This window comes from Pelodiscus sinensis, chromosome 14, assembly GCF_049634645.1.
Source record: "Pelodiscus sinensis isolate JC-2024 chromosome 14, ASM4963464v1, whole genome shotgun sequence".
Lineage (NCBI taxonomy): Eukaryota > Metazoa > Chordata > Testudines > Trionychidae > Pelodiscus > Pelodiscus sinensis.
The window spans coordinates 16,176,095-16,189,999 of NC_134724.1; the positions used below are offsets into that span (position 1 = coordinate 16,176,095).

Consider the following 13,905-nt stretch of genomic DNA (forward strand, 5'->3'; position numbering starts at 1 on the left):
ACCTCAGACCATTTCTCCAATTTGTCCAGATCATTTTGAATTATGACCCTATCCTCCAGAGCAGTCGCAACCCCCCCCCCAGATTGGTATGATCTGCAAACTTAATAAGCATACTTTCTATGCTAATATCTAAATCATTGATGAAGATATTGAACAGAGCCGGTCCCAAAACAGACCCCTGCGGAACCCCACTTGTTATACCTTTCCAGCAGGATTGTGAACCATTAATAACTACTCTCTGAGTACAGTAATCCACCCACCTTTTAGTAGCCCATCTAAGTTGTATTTGCCTAGTTTATTGATAAGAATATCATGCAAGACCATATCAAACGCCTTACTAAAGTCTAGGTATACCATATCCACCACTTCTTCCTTATCCACAAGACTCATTATCCTATCAAAGAAAGCTATCAGATTGGTTTGACATGATCTGTTCTTTAAAAATCCATGCTGGCTGTTCCCTATCACCTTGCCACCTTCCAAGTGTTTACAGATGATTTCCTTAATTACTTGCTCCATTATCTTCCCTGGCACAGAAGTTAAACTAACTGGTCTGTAGTTTCCTGGGTTGTTCTTATCTCCCTTCTTATAAATGGGCACTATATTTGCTCTTTTCCAGTCTTCTGGAATCTCTCCTGTCTCCTATGATTTTCCAAAGACGATAGCTAGAGGCTCAGAAACCTCTTCTATCAGCGCCTTGAGCATTCTAGGATGCATTTCATCAGGCCCCGGTGACTTGCAGGCATCTAACTTTTCTAGGTGATTTTTAACTTGTTCCTTTTTTTATTTTATCTTCTAAACCTCCCCCCTTCCCACTAGCATTCGCTACGTTAGGCATTCCTTCAGACTTCTCGGTGAAGACCGAAACAAAGAAGTCATTAAGCATCTCTGCCATTTCCAAGTTTCCTGTTACTGTTTCTCCCTCCTCACTGACCAGTGGGCCTACCCTGTCCTTGGTCTTCCTCTTGCTTCTAATGTATTTATAAAAATTCTTCTTGTTTCCCTTTATTCCTGTAGCTAGTTTGAGCTCATTTTGTGCCTCTGCCTTTCTAATCTTCTAACCATGCTTCAGTCCAGCCCTGGGTATGTGTAGGGAAGCACTGAAGTAGCCTCCTGTTTTTACGGAAAGGTTTCCCCTCCCCCGAGTTGAATTCCTTGGTGGAGAAAAGGCCCTTAAAAAAAGAGTCCTCTGTTATTCAGCTGAACAGGGCAGTACCACCTCCTACACATTGCCCAGCCACTGTTAGAAGACCCTTGCGGTAGGCTAAGGAAGCACAGCAGACTGCATGGCCCCTTCAGTCCTGGGCCTCTCTATGGCCAGGGCGCTGCAAGGCAGGACCAAGGGGGCACAGTGCAGTGTAGCAGGCCAGCACTGGGCTAGTGGCCGCAAAGGGGTCAGGTCCATCCATGGCTATTAGCCAGGATGGGGTCCCTAACCTCTGCCAGAAGCTGGGCTGGGTCACTCCCTATTCTGTCCACTCCCTCTGGGCACAGCCACTGTCGGGCGTAGGACAGGGGGCTAGACGGACCTTGCGGCTCCCGGCCAGCCAGCCCAGACTGGTGCAGTTAGGCCTGGGTAAACCAGACCTACACCCCACCAAGCACTCCTAACCCAGGCTCGATTGCATGGGCCGGAGCTCCGCGTCAGCAGCTGAGCCGCGCCACGGACGGGGGGAGCGAGACATCCACGCACGCGGCTCGGCCCGCTCGGGACAGGCCCTGGTCCAGCCCGAGCGAGCGGCGTGGGGATCCGAACCCTTGACCCACGGCTTTCTGAGCGCGAGTTGCTCACGCGGGTGTCGGCTCTCCGAGGGGCGGGGCTCGTGGTCTGGAGAGGGCGGGCTCTGTCGGCAGGGGCAACGGAAGCGGGTGCGAGGAGGTGGGATCTGTTGCCCAGGGTAACGGATACGGAGTTCCGGGCGGGAGTTTCGGAATCGGGGCCTAGCCCGGGCGGCGGGCTTGAGGTAAGAGCGGGCGGAAGCGGCCTCCGGGGTGAGAGCGAGGCGGGAGCGGCAGCGCGCGGTGAGCAGAGTGAGAAGCGGGTGGGGGGGGGTCCCAGAGCAGAGCGCTGTGGGGTTGCGGCGAAGGTGCCTCAAACCTAGTGGGGGGGAGGGGGGGGTTAACAAAGCCCCTTGCAAACTTCTTAAAAGCCCCAGGTGAGGTGACTTCCGCCTCTCCCTAAGCCCGTGGGTGGGTGTGTTACTGCCTGGTGTCCTGGGCCGGTCTGACTGGCCCGCTCACAAGTTTCTGTTACTTGGCCCTTTATTATGACCCCGGGGTGTTTGCTTAGGACAGGGGTGTCCAAACTTTTTTCAACGAGGGCCAGATTGGATGAAGTGAACATGCGTGAGGGCCGACCATTGTGCCTGACATTCTTTGAACCATTAAAATTAAATGCAAATTAACTATTTTATGCAAAGTTTATTGCCAACGGCATACTTTTCATTTCGTCACATGGATGACCAATCTAAACAGGTGTTAAATCACTCTGCCTTTCATATCTGAAGGCCAGATGAAAAAAAAAATCCAGGAAGCTGAAATATATGTCAGGAACATTGTAAAGTACATTACATATTATTGGTAATAAAGGTTGTCTGTCAACTTTTAAGTTCAAAAAATATGAACAGGAACATAACACCAAGTCTACATGTTGTGTCCAAATATATTTATAACTGATTTAGACCAACTGACATTAACTGAGATTTTACAATGTATTCATCTCAATACATATGGATTCATTGGGGGCCATAAAAGATAGATATTGCCAAATTACCTGTGGGGCCGTATTAAACCAGAACACAGGCCGCAATTGGCCCGCGGGCCAGACTTTGGACATGCCTGGCTTAGGAAGAGGGCACCGAAGGGGCTGTGTTGTTTTTCATTGCCAGTAGGGAAGTGTGCAAGATAATAATCATCATTAATAAAATAATCCAGGTGCTAATTCTGCTTCTGAAATGTCATTCCTCACTAAAACAAAAAACAGGACTATGTAGCACTTGAAAGACTAACAAGATGGTTTATTAGGTGATGAGCTTTCGTGGGCCAGAGCCACTTCTTCAGATTAAATTGGGTCTGGCCCACGAAAGCTCATCACCTAATAAACCATCTTGTTAGTCTTTAAAGTGCTACATAGTCCTGTTTTTTGTTTCAGCCACACCAGACTAACACGGCTGCATTTCTATCACTGTTCCTCACTAAGATTGCAGATGTTTCTCAGAGATTGGGCAGCTGGATTCTTATGGAGCAAAGACCATGTCCTCATGCTAATATCCCTCCTAATAATTATAATTAAAATAAGACTCCAATCTTCCTTTTGTGCTGAGTGGTTCCTTATTAGGGATGTAAAAAGTCATTTAAAATGTAACTGTGTAACCTCTAAAAGTCCTAGCGTTTACACAGTTACATGCGCTGTGGGCTCTGCAGTATAAAAGCTTAAATTATTCCCCAAATGTTATTGCTGCTATCATTTTCCAGAACACATTCAATGCATGATTGTGCTGCAAAGTCTACTGATACCAGCTACAATGGACCAGAAAATCTTATCTCTAGCAGCAGAAGAAACATTAGACAGACTTCAGGAGTGCCTGCAAAACCTGAAAGAAAGTGAGGTGAGTTGCATATTTTTGAGGCTTTACTTGATTCTATGCATGGATTGTAGCAGGAGAGAATGGCTGCTAAAATGTTCCTTCATTTGAAGATGTTGGAAAAGTTTTCCCATATTAATTCATTAGACATTTGAGGTGAAAAAATAATTGAGAGGGTATTCTGAATGAGTAGTTCTGGCTGTGTGCTGAGTTTCCAATGGCTAAAGAAGAACTTGGAGTAGATTGGAGCTATGGTGTATGTTCTATGGTGTACCCAGACTGGAAAGTAATTTAGGACTGACTTGGCTTTATGGATGTGAACAAGTAACAGGTTAACTAGTTCCCTGGGAGCAGCCCACCACCCATTGCTTTCTGTGGGTGGAGGGTTGCTCCAGCCCAGACAGCCAGCCTCACAAAGTTGGTCGCTGGGGCTGGGAGCCGGCAGCCAGCCCCAGCGCAAGAGCTGGGAGTCATTCCCCAACAAAATGGGAACTAGTTCCTGGACATGCAGAACTTTTCCTAGAAGGTAATGGGATGAACCTGCAAATGTAAATGGTGAAAGTGTGGATATATTAGTTGCTTATCTTACAGCTGTCTCCTTCTGGTTGCAGCTTGGTGATCTTATAACAAGGCAGGCTGTGAAGGGAAGGGAGACTGCAGCATTGCTGAGGGGAATCTTCAAAGGTAATGGGACAACTTGATTTTCATTGGCTTCTTGATGACCCACTTTCAAAAGGCTCTTGGCTCATCCATGTGGATGAACTGTTCGTTCATGAGATAAGTGGGCAACTGAAGTAAGTTATTGATATCATGGAAGAAGTAGGTTTTCAAGTGGAATGTGGATTTTCTTTCACTGTGATTCTGTCTAAATCCAAAGCAGTCAGTTTTCCTGAAGTTGGGATCAACTGAATGAGACAACATTACACATGTGTTGGATAAAGGGAAATAGGTGTAACTTAACTTGCCTCAAATCCCCAAGAGCACTCAGGAATTTAGCTAAATTATTAAGATTAGCCCTAGTTTAGGGAGCCTATAATAGGATGTGAACAGAATCTGAGCTGGTCTGCTAAATCTGAAGAGGCAGGCTGGCTTCTTTTTAAAATGTGCTTTTCCAGTCCCTGGAAAATCTGTTTGTCTTCACAAGCAGTAACAAGATGGGTAAGAGAAGAATTTCAAATTTTTAGTTATGGCTTTTTAAATTTTCATTTTCTTCTGGTTTTATCAAATAGATGAAAGGGGGGGGGGGCAAAATCTGGTCCTACTTGTGATCCATTTTCTATAACTTAATAAGATATTAATTTTTTCCCCTTCCCTTATTGTTTTTCTCCCTGCTTCACTCCTTCAATAAGGTTCCCCTTGCTCTCAGCAGAATGGTGTTCTCAAGAGACTCCAAGTTTACAAACATTGTATCCGGCTGGTGGAGTCAGGGGACCTGCAATTAGACATAGTGTCAGAGATCATAGGACTGCTGATGTTGGAGGTAGGTGCTTATTTGGAGTGACTTATATGGGCCAAGTTGAAGGGATAATGCCCTTTTATTTATCACAGGGGTGGCCAACCAGTTAGAGACTAAAAGCCGAAATAGCTGTGGATAAAGTGCAAAGAGGTGTGTGTGTGTGTCTATATATATATATATATATATATATATATATATATATATATAAAATATAGCGAGAGCGAGTGAACACAAAATGTAGTGATAAAAATAACATTAAAGTACATTTCAGAATAAAAACAATAAAAAGTATCTAGTCACTTAAAAAATTCACAGCCAGTCCATAGATCTTCAGAGAACTTGACAAGGAACAAACATCAAATTAAAAAAAAAACACCTTTGAAAATACAGTAATATTCTCACACTAAAAATAAGCATCTCCACCACGTATTTTAAATTTAACACTACTGCCATATTATGTCCGGTGAGTTTTTGTTGATCTCTGGTATGGTTTCCTCTTTTTTTTTTTTTTTTTTTTTTTTTTTTTTTTAAACTTATGAAGATTATGGCTTTTTTATAGTTCTAAAAATTCAGGTCTGTCCCAGACTGCAAATATGACAGGTTCGAAAACAGTAAGGGAGAGACTCATATCTCAGAATAATTGCTTCAGCTTGGCAAACAATAGCCTTTGAATTTTCTTTAAAGAAACACAGCGTAAACCATGTACATTCTGATTCTTTTTTTTTTTGCCCTGGAATTTAAATGAGACATCTGTGTTAGCTGCCTCATTCTGCATCCATGAAGGCTTTGAGTTTAAGGTGCTTCAGCCCCCTTTCCCTGCTCTAACTCAGTGCCCTCTCTCTGCCAGAGCCAGGCACCCCGCTCTAACCCAATCCTCCTCCCCTCCCCCAGAGCCAGGCACCCCCCAGCCTCCCTGCTCTAACCCAATGTCTGGGTCTCACTGGGGCCACCGCAGCCACACGCTTCTCCCTTCTCGCTGGGGCACGTGCGCAGAGCAGCTGTGAGCAGTCTGGGCACGCGGCTCCGAACTAGCAAGAGCTGCATTTCTTTGAGCAAAGAGCCGCATGCGGCTCAAGAACTGTGGTTGGCCGCCCCTGATCTATGAGGTGTGTATTCCGATTATTGATAAAGCCAGTGGGGAAAATGAATGGGTTACCCTATACTCAGGATGAGGTTAGTTAATGTTTGGAAAGTGTTACGTGTGTAATTATCATAGTTGGATGTTTGTATTGGGAAGTAGTTCAGACTCTCCAATTCCTTGATTCAATCAATGTGATTTATGTCCTCTTCTAATTGTCAGTGTGGCACACTATGTTTCAGGGTTATTTTCTCTATTAATCAGTATTAGGCTGCACCAGCAGTCTCATTGGCTTCTTGAGAACATGGTTACTTTTCTGTAATCGCTTGTACAGGCTGAACCTCCTTAAACTGGGACTCTCCGGTCCAGCGCCAGTCCTAGAACATCCATGGACCAGAGAGTCCTGGTGTCGGGCTGGTAGCCAGGAACCCTGCAGCAGGGCTGGTGCCCAGTAGCGGAGTTGCCCTGTAGCAGTGAAACCAGGAGCCCGGTAGTGGTACTGCCACCCAGTAGCAACTCTGCCCGGCAGGACTGTAGCCTGGCAGTGGGTCTGCTACCTGGTGGCATAACTGAAGCCTCACAGTGGGGTTAACACCCAGCAACAAAACTACCTAGCTTCCTAGCAAGACCAGGAGGCAATGGGGCGGGGAGCCCAGGAGTGGGGCTGTGGCACATCCAGGAGTCTGGTGGCACAACCGCCTGGCAGGATTGGGAGGCGGTGGGGCTTCCCGGCAGCTGGGCTGGCAGCCTGGCAGCAGGATTAGGAGCCCAACAGCTCAATCAGGAGCCTGGCAGCCCTGCTGCTGCCCAGCAGGGGTGCATGGCAGCGAGGCTACCCAGCGTGATGGGAGCCTAGTAGTGTGGCTGCCACCCAGTGGCACATCTAAACCCCAACAGTGTTGTCCGGCAGCAGGGTTGCTACAGTGGAGCTGGGAGCTATGGAGGGTTGGTGCTGGGGAGAGGAGCCAGCTGGGAGGTTGGCATCCAGGTCATGACTGGAGAGGGGAGGCGAACTGATAACAGAAATGACTTCCCCGGGTCTGGCAAAATCCTTCATCTGGGACTGGTCAGATCCTGAGGGTGCTGGATCAGGAGGTCAAACCTGTATGTCTGGAGTCATCTTGTGCATCTCCTTATGTTCTTTTAAAAAAATTTTTTATCAGGTTCGACAATTACCAGGCACTGCACTGGCTGAACTAGCCACTCTATTTGTTGATGTTATTAAAGGAGGAAACCTGTCTAATGGGAAATCCTTGGAACTGCTTTCCACAGTTCTTACTGCTCTGGCTACCTCTAAAGAAAACCTGGCGTATGGGAAAGGTAATCCCAACACTTACCACTCAATACCTAATCCTTTGTGGGGTGTAAAAACAAGGATAGTTTAAACTGTTGGATGTCAAATAATTTCATTTTTAAAATTATAAAAAATATTTAAAGAAACCATGAAAGGTTAGGCCAGCTTTTACTAATTGTTCTAGTTATTGTCAACTCAGGGGTGTGACTCGCACTACTTAGTCACAGAGGTTTTTTTGCACACCTTAGAGCAGGGTTAGGGAACCTCCGGCCTGGGGGCTGAGTACGGCCCCTGGCTTGCCAGGATCCAACCTCACCCAGCACTGGAGAGCCTGTGCTAGCACTCCAACTCCTCCCTACTGTGGTGCTGGAGCACACAAAATCTACTAGGCTGGGCCCCCTTAGGCGCTGGTATGCCTGGGGAATGTGGGGAGTGTCTTTCTCCTTCTCAGTCAGGGGCCACGTCAGTGAGGATTTTCTTGGGGTTGTTTTGCTTCTTGCTTGTCTGCAGGCCCCCGACTGATTTTTCTGTGTGTCAGTGGCCCCGACCCCTGCCTTAGGCGATACCATGATCAAGACCAAGCAAAATAACCACAAATTATTAATCCATCTTTATTTAATTATTGGAAAAAGAAAAAATATTAAACAAAATACAAGTTATAAACTGGTTATTTCTGTTTTGTATGTATCTGGGGAGAGCTTTTAACAGAGATTACACCTTTGACAGTGAATTCCACCTTCGGTGGCTCACTCTTCTCTTGTTAAGGTGACACCCAAGTGTACTGTTTTCCCACACTATTGTGAATTCAGTTTTAGTATTTTATTAGATACTTACCATTGACTATATAGAGCAAAATAATTTAAAGTCTGGTAAGAAGGTTATTGTGAACTAGACAGGCTTAACAGTTTTTAATTAGACAAAGAAAGCAATCTTAACTAAAGCTTATGAAATAAAAAATTTAAACTACTAAGGTGGAAGAAGCCTTTTAAGGATTGGTCTTAAACAGGCCAATTATGAATATTAAGAACCTTAAATCCAACTGAATTCCACTATTTCTCTATTTACCAGTCTTTAGCCCCCATCTCCTTTCCGTGAATACATGGTCTAATCATCTGGTGATTACCAGAGGAACAATTATTTAAGTGACAGCAGCATTTTCCTATCTCAAAAATATCAGTACATATTCTGTTTTCAGAAAGTCCAAACACTCCTGTCCTTTATATAAAAAGATTTGTTCTCAAAACAGTCTTTTAATGTTAAATAACTTTTAGAAATTCTTTAATTCTACACAACAGTTTTTAGAAGATGATTTTTCTTGCCTTTCTATGTTGGGTGAGGATTTGCTTGTCCACTACCAGCAATTAATTATTTTCCTAGTAACATAAATATTGTAACAAGCAATTTAATTTAAGTATACACTTGTCTAGCAAGGTAATTAGATTCCATATTTATCTTTGAGAAATGTACATCACTGTCTGTCTGTCTGTGAGTCTGTTTTAAATGGTAAGAGCTAGGACCACCAAATTTGGTATGCACTTTCCTCTTATCCTAACTTAAAGTACAGGCTGGATGGGAGCGAATACAGACAGGGGGGCCCATCCACACATCCCTGCAAGTACAGGTGGGGGAGGGGGGCGGGCGCCCATCCTGCCTGCCCCCCACAAGTACAGGCCAAGAGGGGAAGCGACCGGGCATTCTGACACTCCAGCACACTGGCCTGCCCCTCCCCTCCCCCTCTGCTGCTAGGAGCCACCAGCTGGGGGATCTGGGCAGCGCAGCCCACACTCCTCAGGCGGAATCTCCCCATGAGAAACCACTATGGCATACTGGTCAGCTGTGGGAGCCAGATAGCCCCTGTCCAGGAACTATAGCTCAGGGGGACTGGTCAGTGCAGCCCTGGCCTCCTGGGATGAGCTGTGTCCCTCCCCCCTCAGGAGGAGCCACCAGGGCAGCACATCCCCCCCGGAGCAGCATCACCCTTGCCTTCCTGGCCATCCCCAGTAAGTCCCCTGCACTAAGTCCCTGCCCCATCCTGAATCCTGCACACATTACTTTTCTGAGCTGGCAGCTGTTAGAGAGCCCCAGGGAGCTGGGGTAGCAGCAGGAGAACTCTCAGGATCTGACTGGTCTGGAACGAGGGGATTTACTGGACCAAGTGAGGTCGCTCCCCTAAAGGCCTGTGCTGCCCGCAGGCTAGGGCTCCAGCCCAATCCTGCTGCTACCCCAGCTCCCTGGGGCTCTCTAACAGCTGCCAGCTCAGCTGTTGCTGAGGGGCTGGAGTGGGCTGAAGCTCCCTGGCTCTGTGGCTGGGACTGAGGCTCTGCGGCTGTGGAGCTCTGACCCTGTTCTGGCCCCAGTGACTGGAGAGCTCCAGCCCCAGTGGCAGCCAGGGATCCCTGGCCCTGGTGCTAGCTGCAGAGCTTCAGCCCCCAACTGCGGAGCCAGGAAGCTGTGGAGCTCCGCAGCCACCTGGCGCCAGGACCAGCGCTCTCTGGCTGCCGCTGGGGCTGGAGCTCCCTTGCCGCTGGGGCCAGAACTCCCTGCCATGCCGCCGACCCCTCCTGACACGGGACTCCCGGCTGAATCACCGACCCCTCCTATCACACTCCTGCCCTGCCATCAGACCACCTTGTTCATGGACTTTGTGGTCAAAAAAGAGCTAGATAGATTCATGGAGGTTAGATCCATAGCCAGGATGGATAGGAATGGTGTCCCTAGCCTCTGTTTGTCTGGAAATGGATGACAGGAGAGGGATCATGATTATCTGTTGTGTTCCCTCCATCTGGGGCATCAGTTATTGGCCACTGTCGAAAGATAGGATATTGGACTAGATGGACCTTTGGTCTGACCCAGTATGGCCGTTCTTATGCTCTTGCCAAACCAGAGAGTCCAGTTTTAGGAGGTACAACCTATCTTTGCAAATGTATGCCTTTTACAAAGGTGTTTGTCATATCAACTTTTAGGATATAAACAGAAGTTTAAAACATTTTCAACTGCAAATGTTTTTCCTGGAGTTTCAAAATGCAAGCAGAGATTTTCCTTTTAAAATAAAAGGATAGTTATGGCTACTTCATAGTTTAGAGTTACGGTTCTATATTTCTTTTCACAATTAAGCCTCTGCCTAAAACATAGATGTTGCATACAGTTTTTCTTGATGTTTGCCGTACTTCATCCTTGGGTGATAGAGGTAGAAACTGTATGGAATGTCTTTAATTAGCATTAATGTTTTTAAACTTAACTCGCTAAATACATGAATTATTGTATTTCTAAGCATTTTGGATATAACATGCTTATAGCTATGCCTTAATATTCAGTGCAGGAGCAAACTTGTAACAACCTACTAAAATAGTTAAAATTGTATTAATGTAATTTTTGCATCAATATTGAGGTCTCTACCACACCTTCCTTTCACTGGAATCTGCTTCTAAATGCTTTTTGTTTCTCTAGGTGAGCTGAGTGGAGAAGAGTTTAAGAAGCAGTTGATCAATACCCTCTGCTCCAGCCGGTGCGTACATCTTCTCTTCATTTCTAGTTGTTAGGTGCTTAAGGATTCTTAAATTAACCATCAGCATCTGGGCTCTTCATAAAAAGTCTGCATAATACCTACCTGCTATAAAAGAAACACTAACCTCAGCATAAAACCCTAACTGTAGCCAAAAAGTTTGCAGCTAAACTGGCCTTCCAACAATTGGCCAAATAATGTTCTTTACGTTGTGCTTTGCAGTATGCCCAACCTGGACTGGAAAATTCCCTCCACTTTGCATAGTGATTTCTCCAGCTGGGAGGGCAGGTGAGCCACCTGCAACACTGCTGCATGAATTGCTGGCAGGAAGTGCTTAGGTCTTTCCCTTTAGTTTTTCAGTTTGTTGTCACTAGAAGAGTAGATGGGAGCCATACCAGCTACTCATCAATACCTAGAAATGGTGGAGAATTTCAGTGCAAATCAGGCTTCTTTTCTTACTTTGAGAGAGTAATAGAAAAACTGTAGAAATGAACTAAATTTGGAGGTTGAAGGGAAGAACAAACAGCAACTCTCCCTCATCTTAGACTCTCTGTGCTTTTGTTTGACCAGGTGGGATCATCAGTGTGTCATTCATCTTGCCAACATGTTCAGGTAAATTCACTCCCGCCTCCTCCAGTTTTCTTATTTTCCATCTATTTCTGCTTCCTGTTGCACGAGCAACTTGGGGATTATGCATCAATATCCTTCCAGTTACAGCTTCGGTATAACGTGGGTACTGAGCATTTCCATTGGTTGTGTTTGGGGACTGTACACAGCCTGCTAAACATGCCCCCCGTGATATTTCTCCCTGAGACTCACTTAGCTTGATATCTGCTGCTTACTGAGGAATATATACACTTGACATGTCTCCCCTTGTTCAAATGTGTGTGAAATCGGGGTCTGTGTTCCTTTGGTGTTTGCAGATACCTTTCCTTAGCCTTAGTGGGAGTTAGGCATGTGCTTCAAAGGAAAGCTAGAGACTCTAATGCTCAGTATGGAGGAGTCATTTGGAAAATAGGTAGGTGCTGGAGTTCAGAATGCGGACCTGAGTCTGAGACAGTTGCAGGGATCTAAGGAGTCTATGGCAGTGAATTCTATCTAGGACTTCAGGTAGCTTTTTACAGTAAAACCTGTGCTATCCAGCACTTAACTAGCCGGAAAATTTTAGAAACCAGCAAATTTCTGAGCCGGCGGGAGGTGGGAAAAAGGAAACTGGTGCTTTAAGCTGGGCGTGCAGCATGTACCTGGGGGAGGGGCAAATGGTCGTTCCGACTGCCTGTCTCCTGGCCCCCTGGCAGCCCCCCATGCTTATGGCTGCTCAGCTCGTTCCTCCTGGCCTCCTCCCTGGCAGGTCAGCCTCCCGTGTCTTCCGGCAACCTGGCCTCCTCGTGGCTGCTCGGCTCTCCTCTCTCTCCCCCCCTGGCCTCCTTCCCAGCAGACCCAGCCCTCCCCCGCAGGTCAGTCCCCTCGCGGCTCTCCCCCTGCCATCTCCGCTCTCCACTCTTTACCAGGCTGCATCCTGCCCTGTGGGTCGTGCTCTCCGCCCCCCCCCCCCCCAGCAGCTCACATCCCAGCCCCCGCACTATGCCCCCCTACCCTGTAGGCCCCACACGGCTCCCGTCTTCCCCTCTTCCTCCCTTCCCCCTCCCCCCCAATATCCAGAATTTTCAGACAACCAGCACGACCTATTCCCTGTGTGTGCCGGATAACACAGATTTTACTGTAAGTCCCTGTGTTAGGCCTTTGGGAATGCTAGCCATCTCTTCGTATATTAACACTAAGCTAGATCAAGGATTGAACCTGCTATGGTATTCTAAAGAAATTAAGGTTGGCAATGACTGATCTGCACCTTTGATTCTTCAGAGACATCCCACTAAATGCAGAAGAGTTGCAGTTTGTGGTAGAAAAGGTCCTGAGGATGGTCTCCAAATTAGACCTCCAAGAAATTCCTCCTTTGGTTTATCAACTGCTGCTGCTCTCTGCAAAGGTAAAACCCTAAAGGGAGTTGATGAAGCTCTCCTAGCCTGCTTTGGCAACTAACTACTATAGCAGACATGGGCTACATGCACATATGAGAAAATGCACAAAGTTGAGCTATGGGTTGGATCATGCAGGGGGATCAGAATTTATATCTCAGCTGGACAGTTCACTTCCAGAGGTGATGGAAACTGGGAGTGGACTCTGTCTTGGGGACAGGGAGATGGTGAAAAGGTTACATTTATCTCATTAACTGAAAGGAGGATGGCGGTGACATAGTCTTTGGAAAAGGAAGTGGTGGATACAGTTCCAAACGATAATCGGTGAGGCCCCTACTAGTGTTCCTTGGCATGGACTTCATCTCTGCTCAGGGGGTTGCCTGTTGTAGTGTGTTCACCTCTCACGTAGTGTGACTTGCCTCTGGGTTGTGGTCAGGATCAATCTTAAAGCAGATCTCATATCTGTGCCCCTGTCCCAAGCAGGTGCTCCCAGTCAATTGGGATGGGATGACTCTTCCATTCAGATGTTTGTGGCTATTATTTCATGAATGACTCAATAAAAGAGTGATTTATCCAGAGTCTCTGTGGCTATGTCTACACAGCGCATTGTTGCGCAAGAAGATATGCAAATGAGACACGGTGATGAATATCGCTGAGCCTCATTTGCATACCTAATGAGCTGCCATTTTTGCAGAAGGAGCTTTTGTGCAAGAAGCCTATAATACAAATAGGCTATATCTACACTGCTCCTTCTTGCGCAAAAAACCCCTCTTGTGCAGGAGCCGTTTTGCCACTTATTTTTGGGAAGAATGGCTCCTGCACAAGAGAGATTTTTTGCACAAGAAGGAGCAGTGTAGACAGCCCCTTCTTGTGGAAAAGCCTCTTCTGCGAAATGGTGTCTCATTAGGTATGCAAATGAGGCATGGTGATATTCATTGCCGTGGTTCATTTACATATCTTCTTGCGCAGCAATGCGCAGTGTAGATATAGCCTATTTGTATTATAGGAAGCTGTT

The 13,905-nt window shown here is 46.5% G+C and overlaps 1 protein-coding gene across 3 annotated transcripts in view; it reads left to right on the forward strand.

Moving 5' to 3' along the window:
- The first annotated feature begins 1,840 nt into the window (after positions 1-1,840).
- Positions 1,841-13,905, forward strand: part of FANCI (FA complementation group I) — a 42,447-nt gene continuing 30,382 nt past the window's right edge. The window contains exons 1-8 of one of the 3 annotated variants that reach the window (XM_075897070.1): positions 1,841-1,964; positions 3,475-3,608; positions 4,196-4,268; positions 4,934-5,064; positions 7,282-7,438; positions 10,860-10,917; positions 11,485-11,526; positions 12,778-12,901. In XM_075897070.1, coding sequence (XP_075753185.1) covers positions 3,489-3,608; positions 4,196-4,268; positions 4,934-5,064; positions 7,282-7,438; positions 10,860-10,917; positions 11,485-11,526; positions 12,778-12,901 — 705 coding nt within the window. In that variant the 5' untranslated portion in view covers positions 1,841-1,964; positions 3,475-3,488. Of the gene's footprint in view, positions 2,023-3,474; positions 3,609-4,195; positions 4,269-4,933; positions 5,065-7,281; positions 7,439-10,859; positions 10,918-11,484; positions 11,527-12,777; positions 12,902-13,905 lie in introns of all 3 variants that reach the window. The other 2 variants (XM_075897071.1, XM_006139288.3) reach the window with 2 other exon arrangements.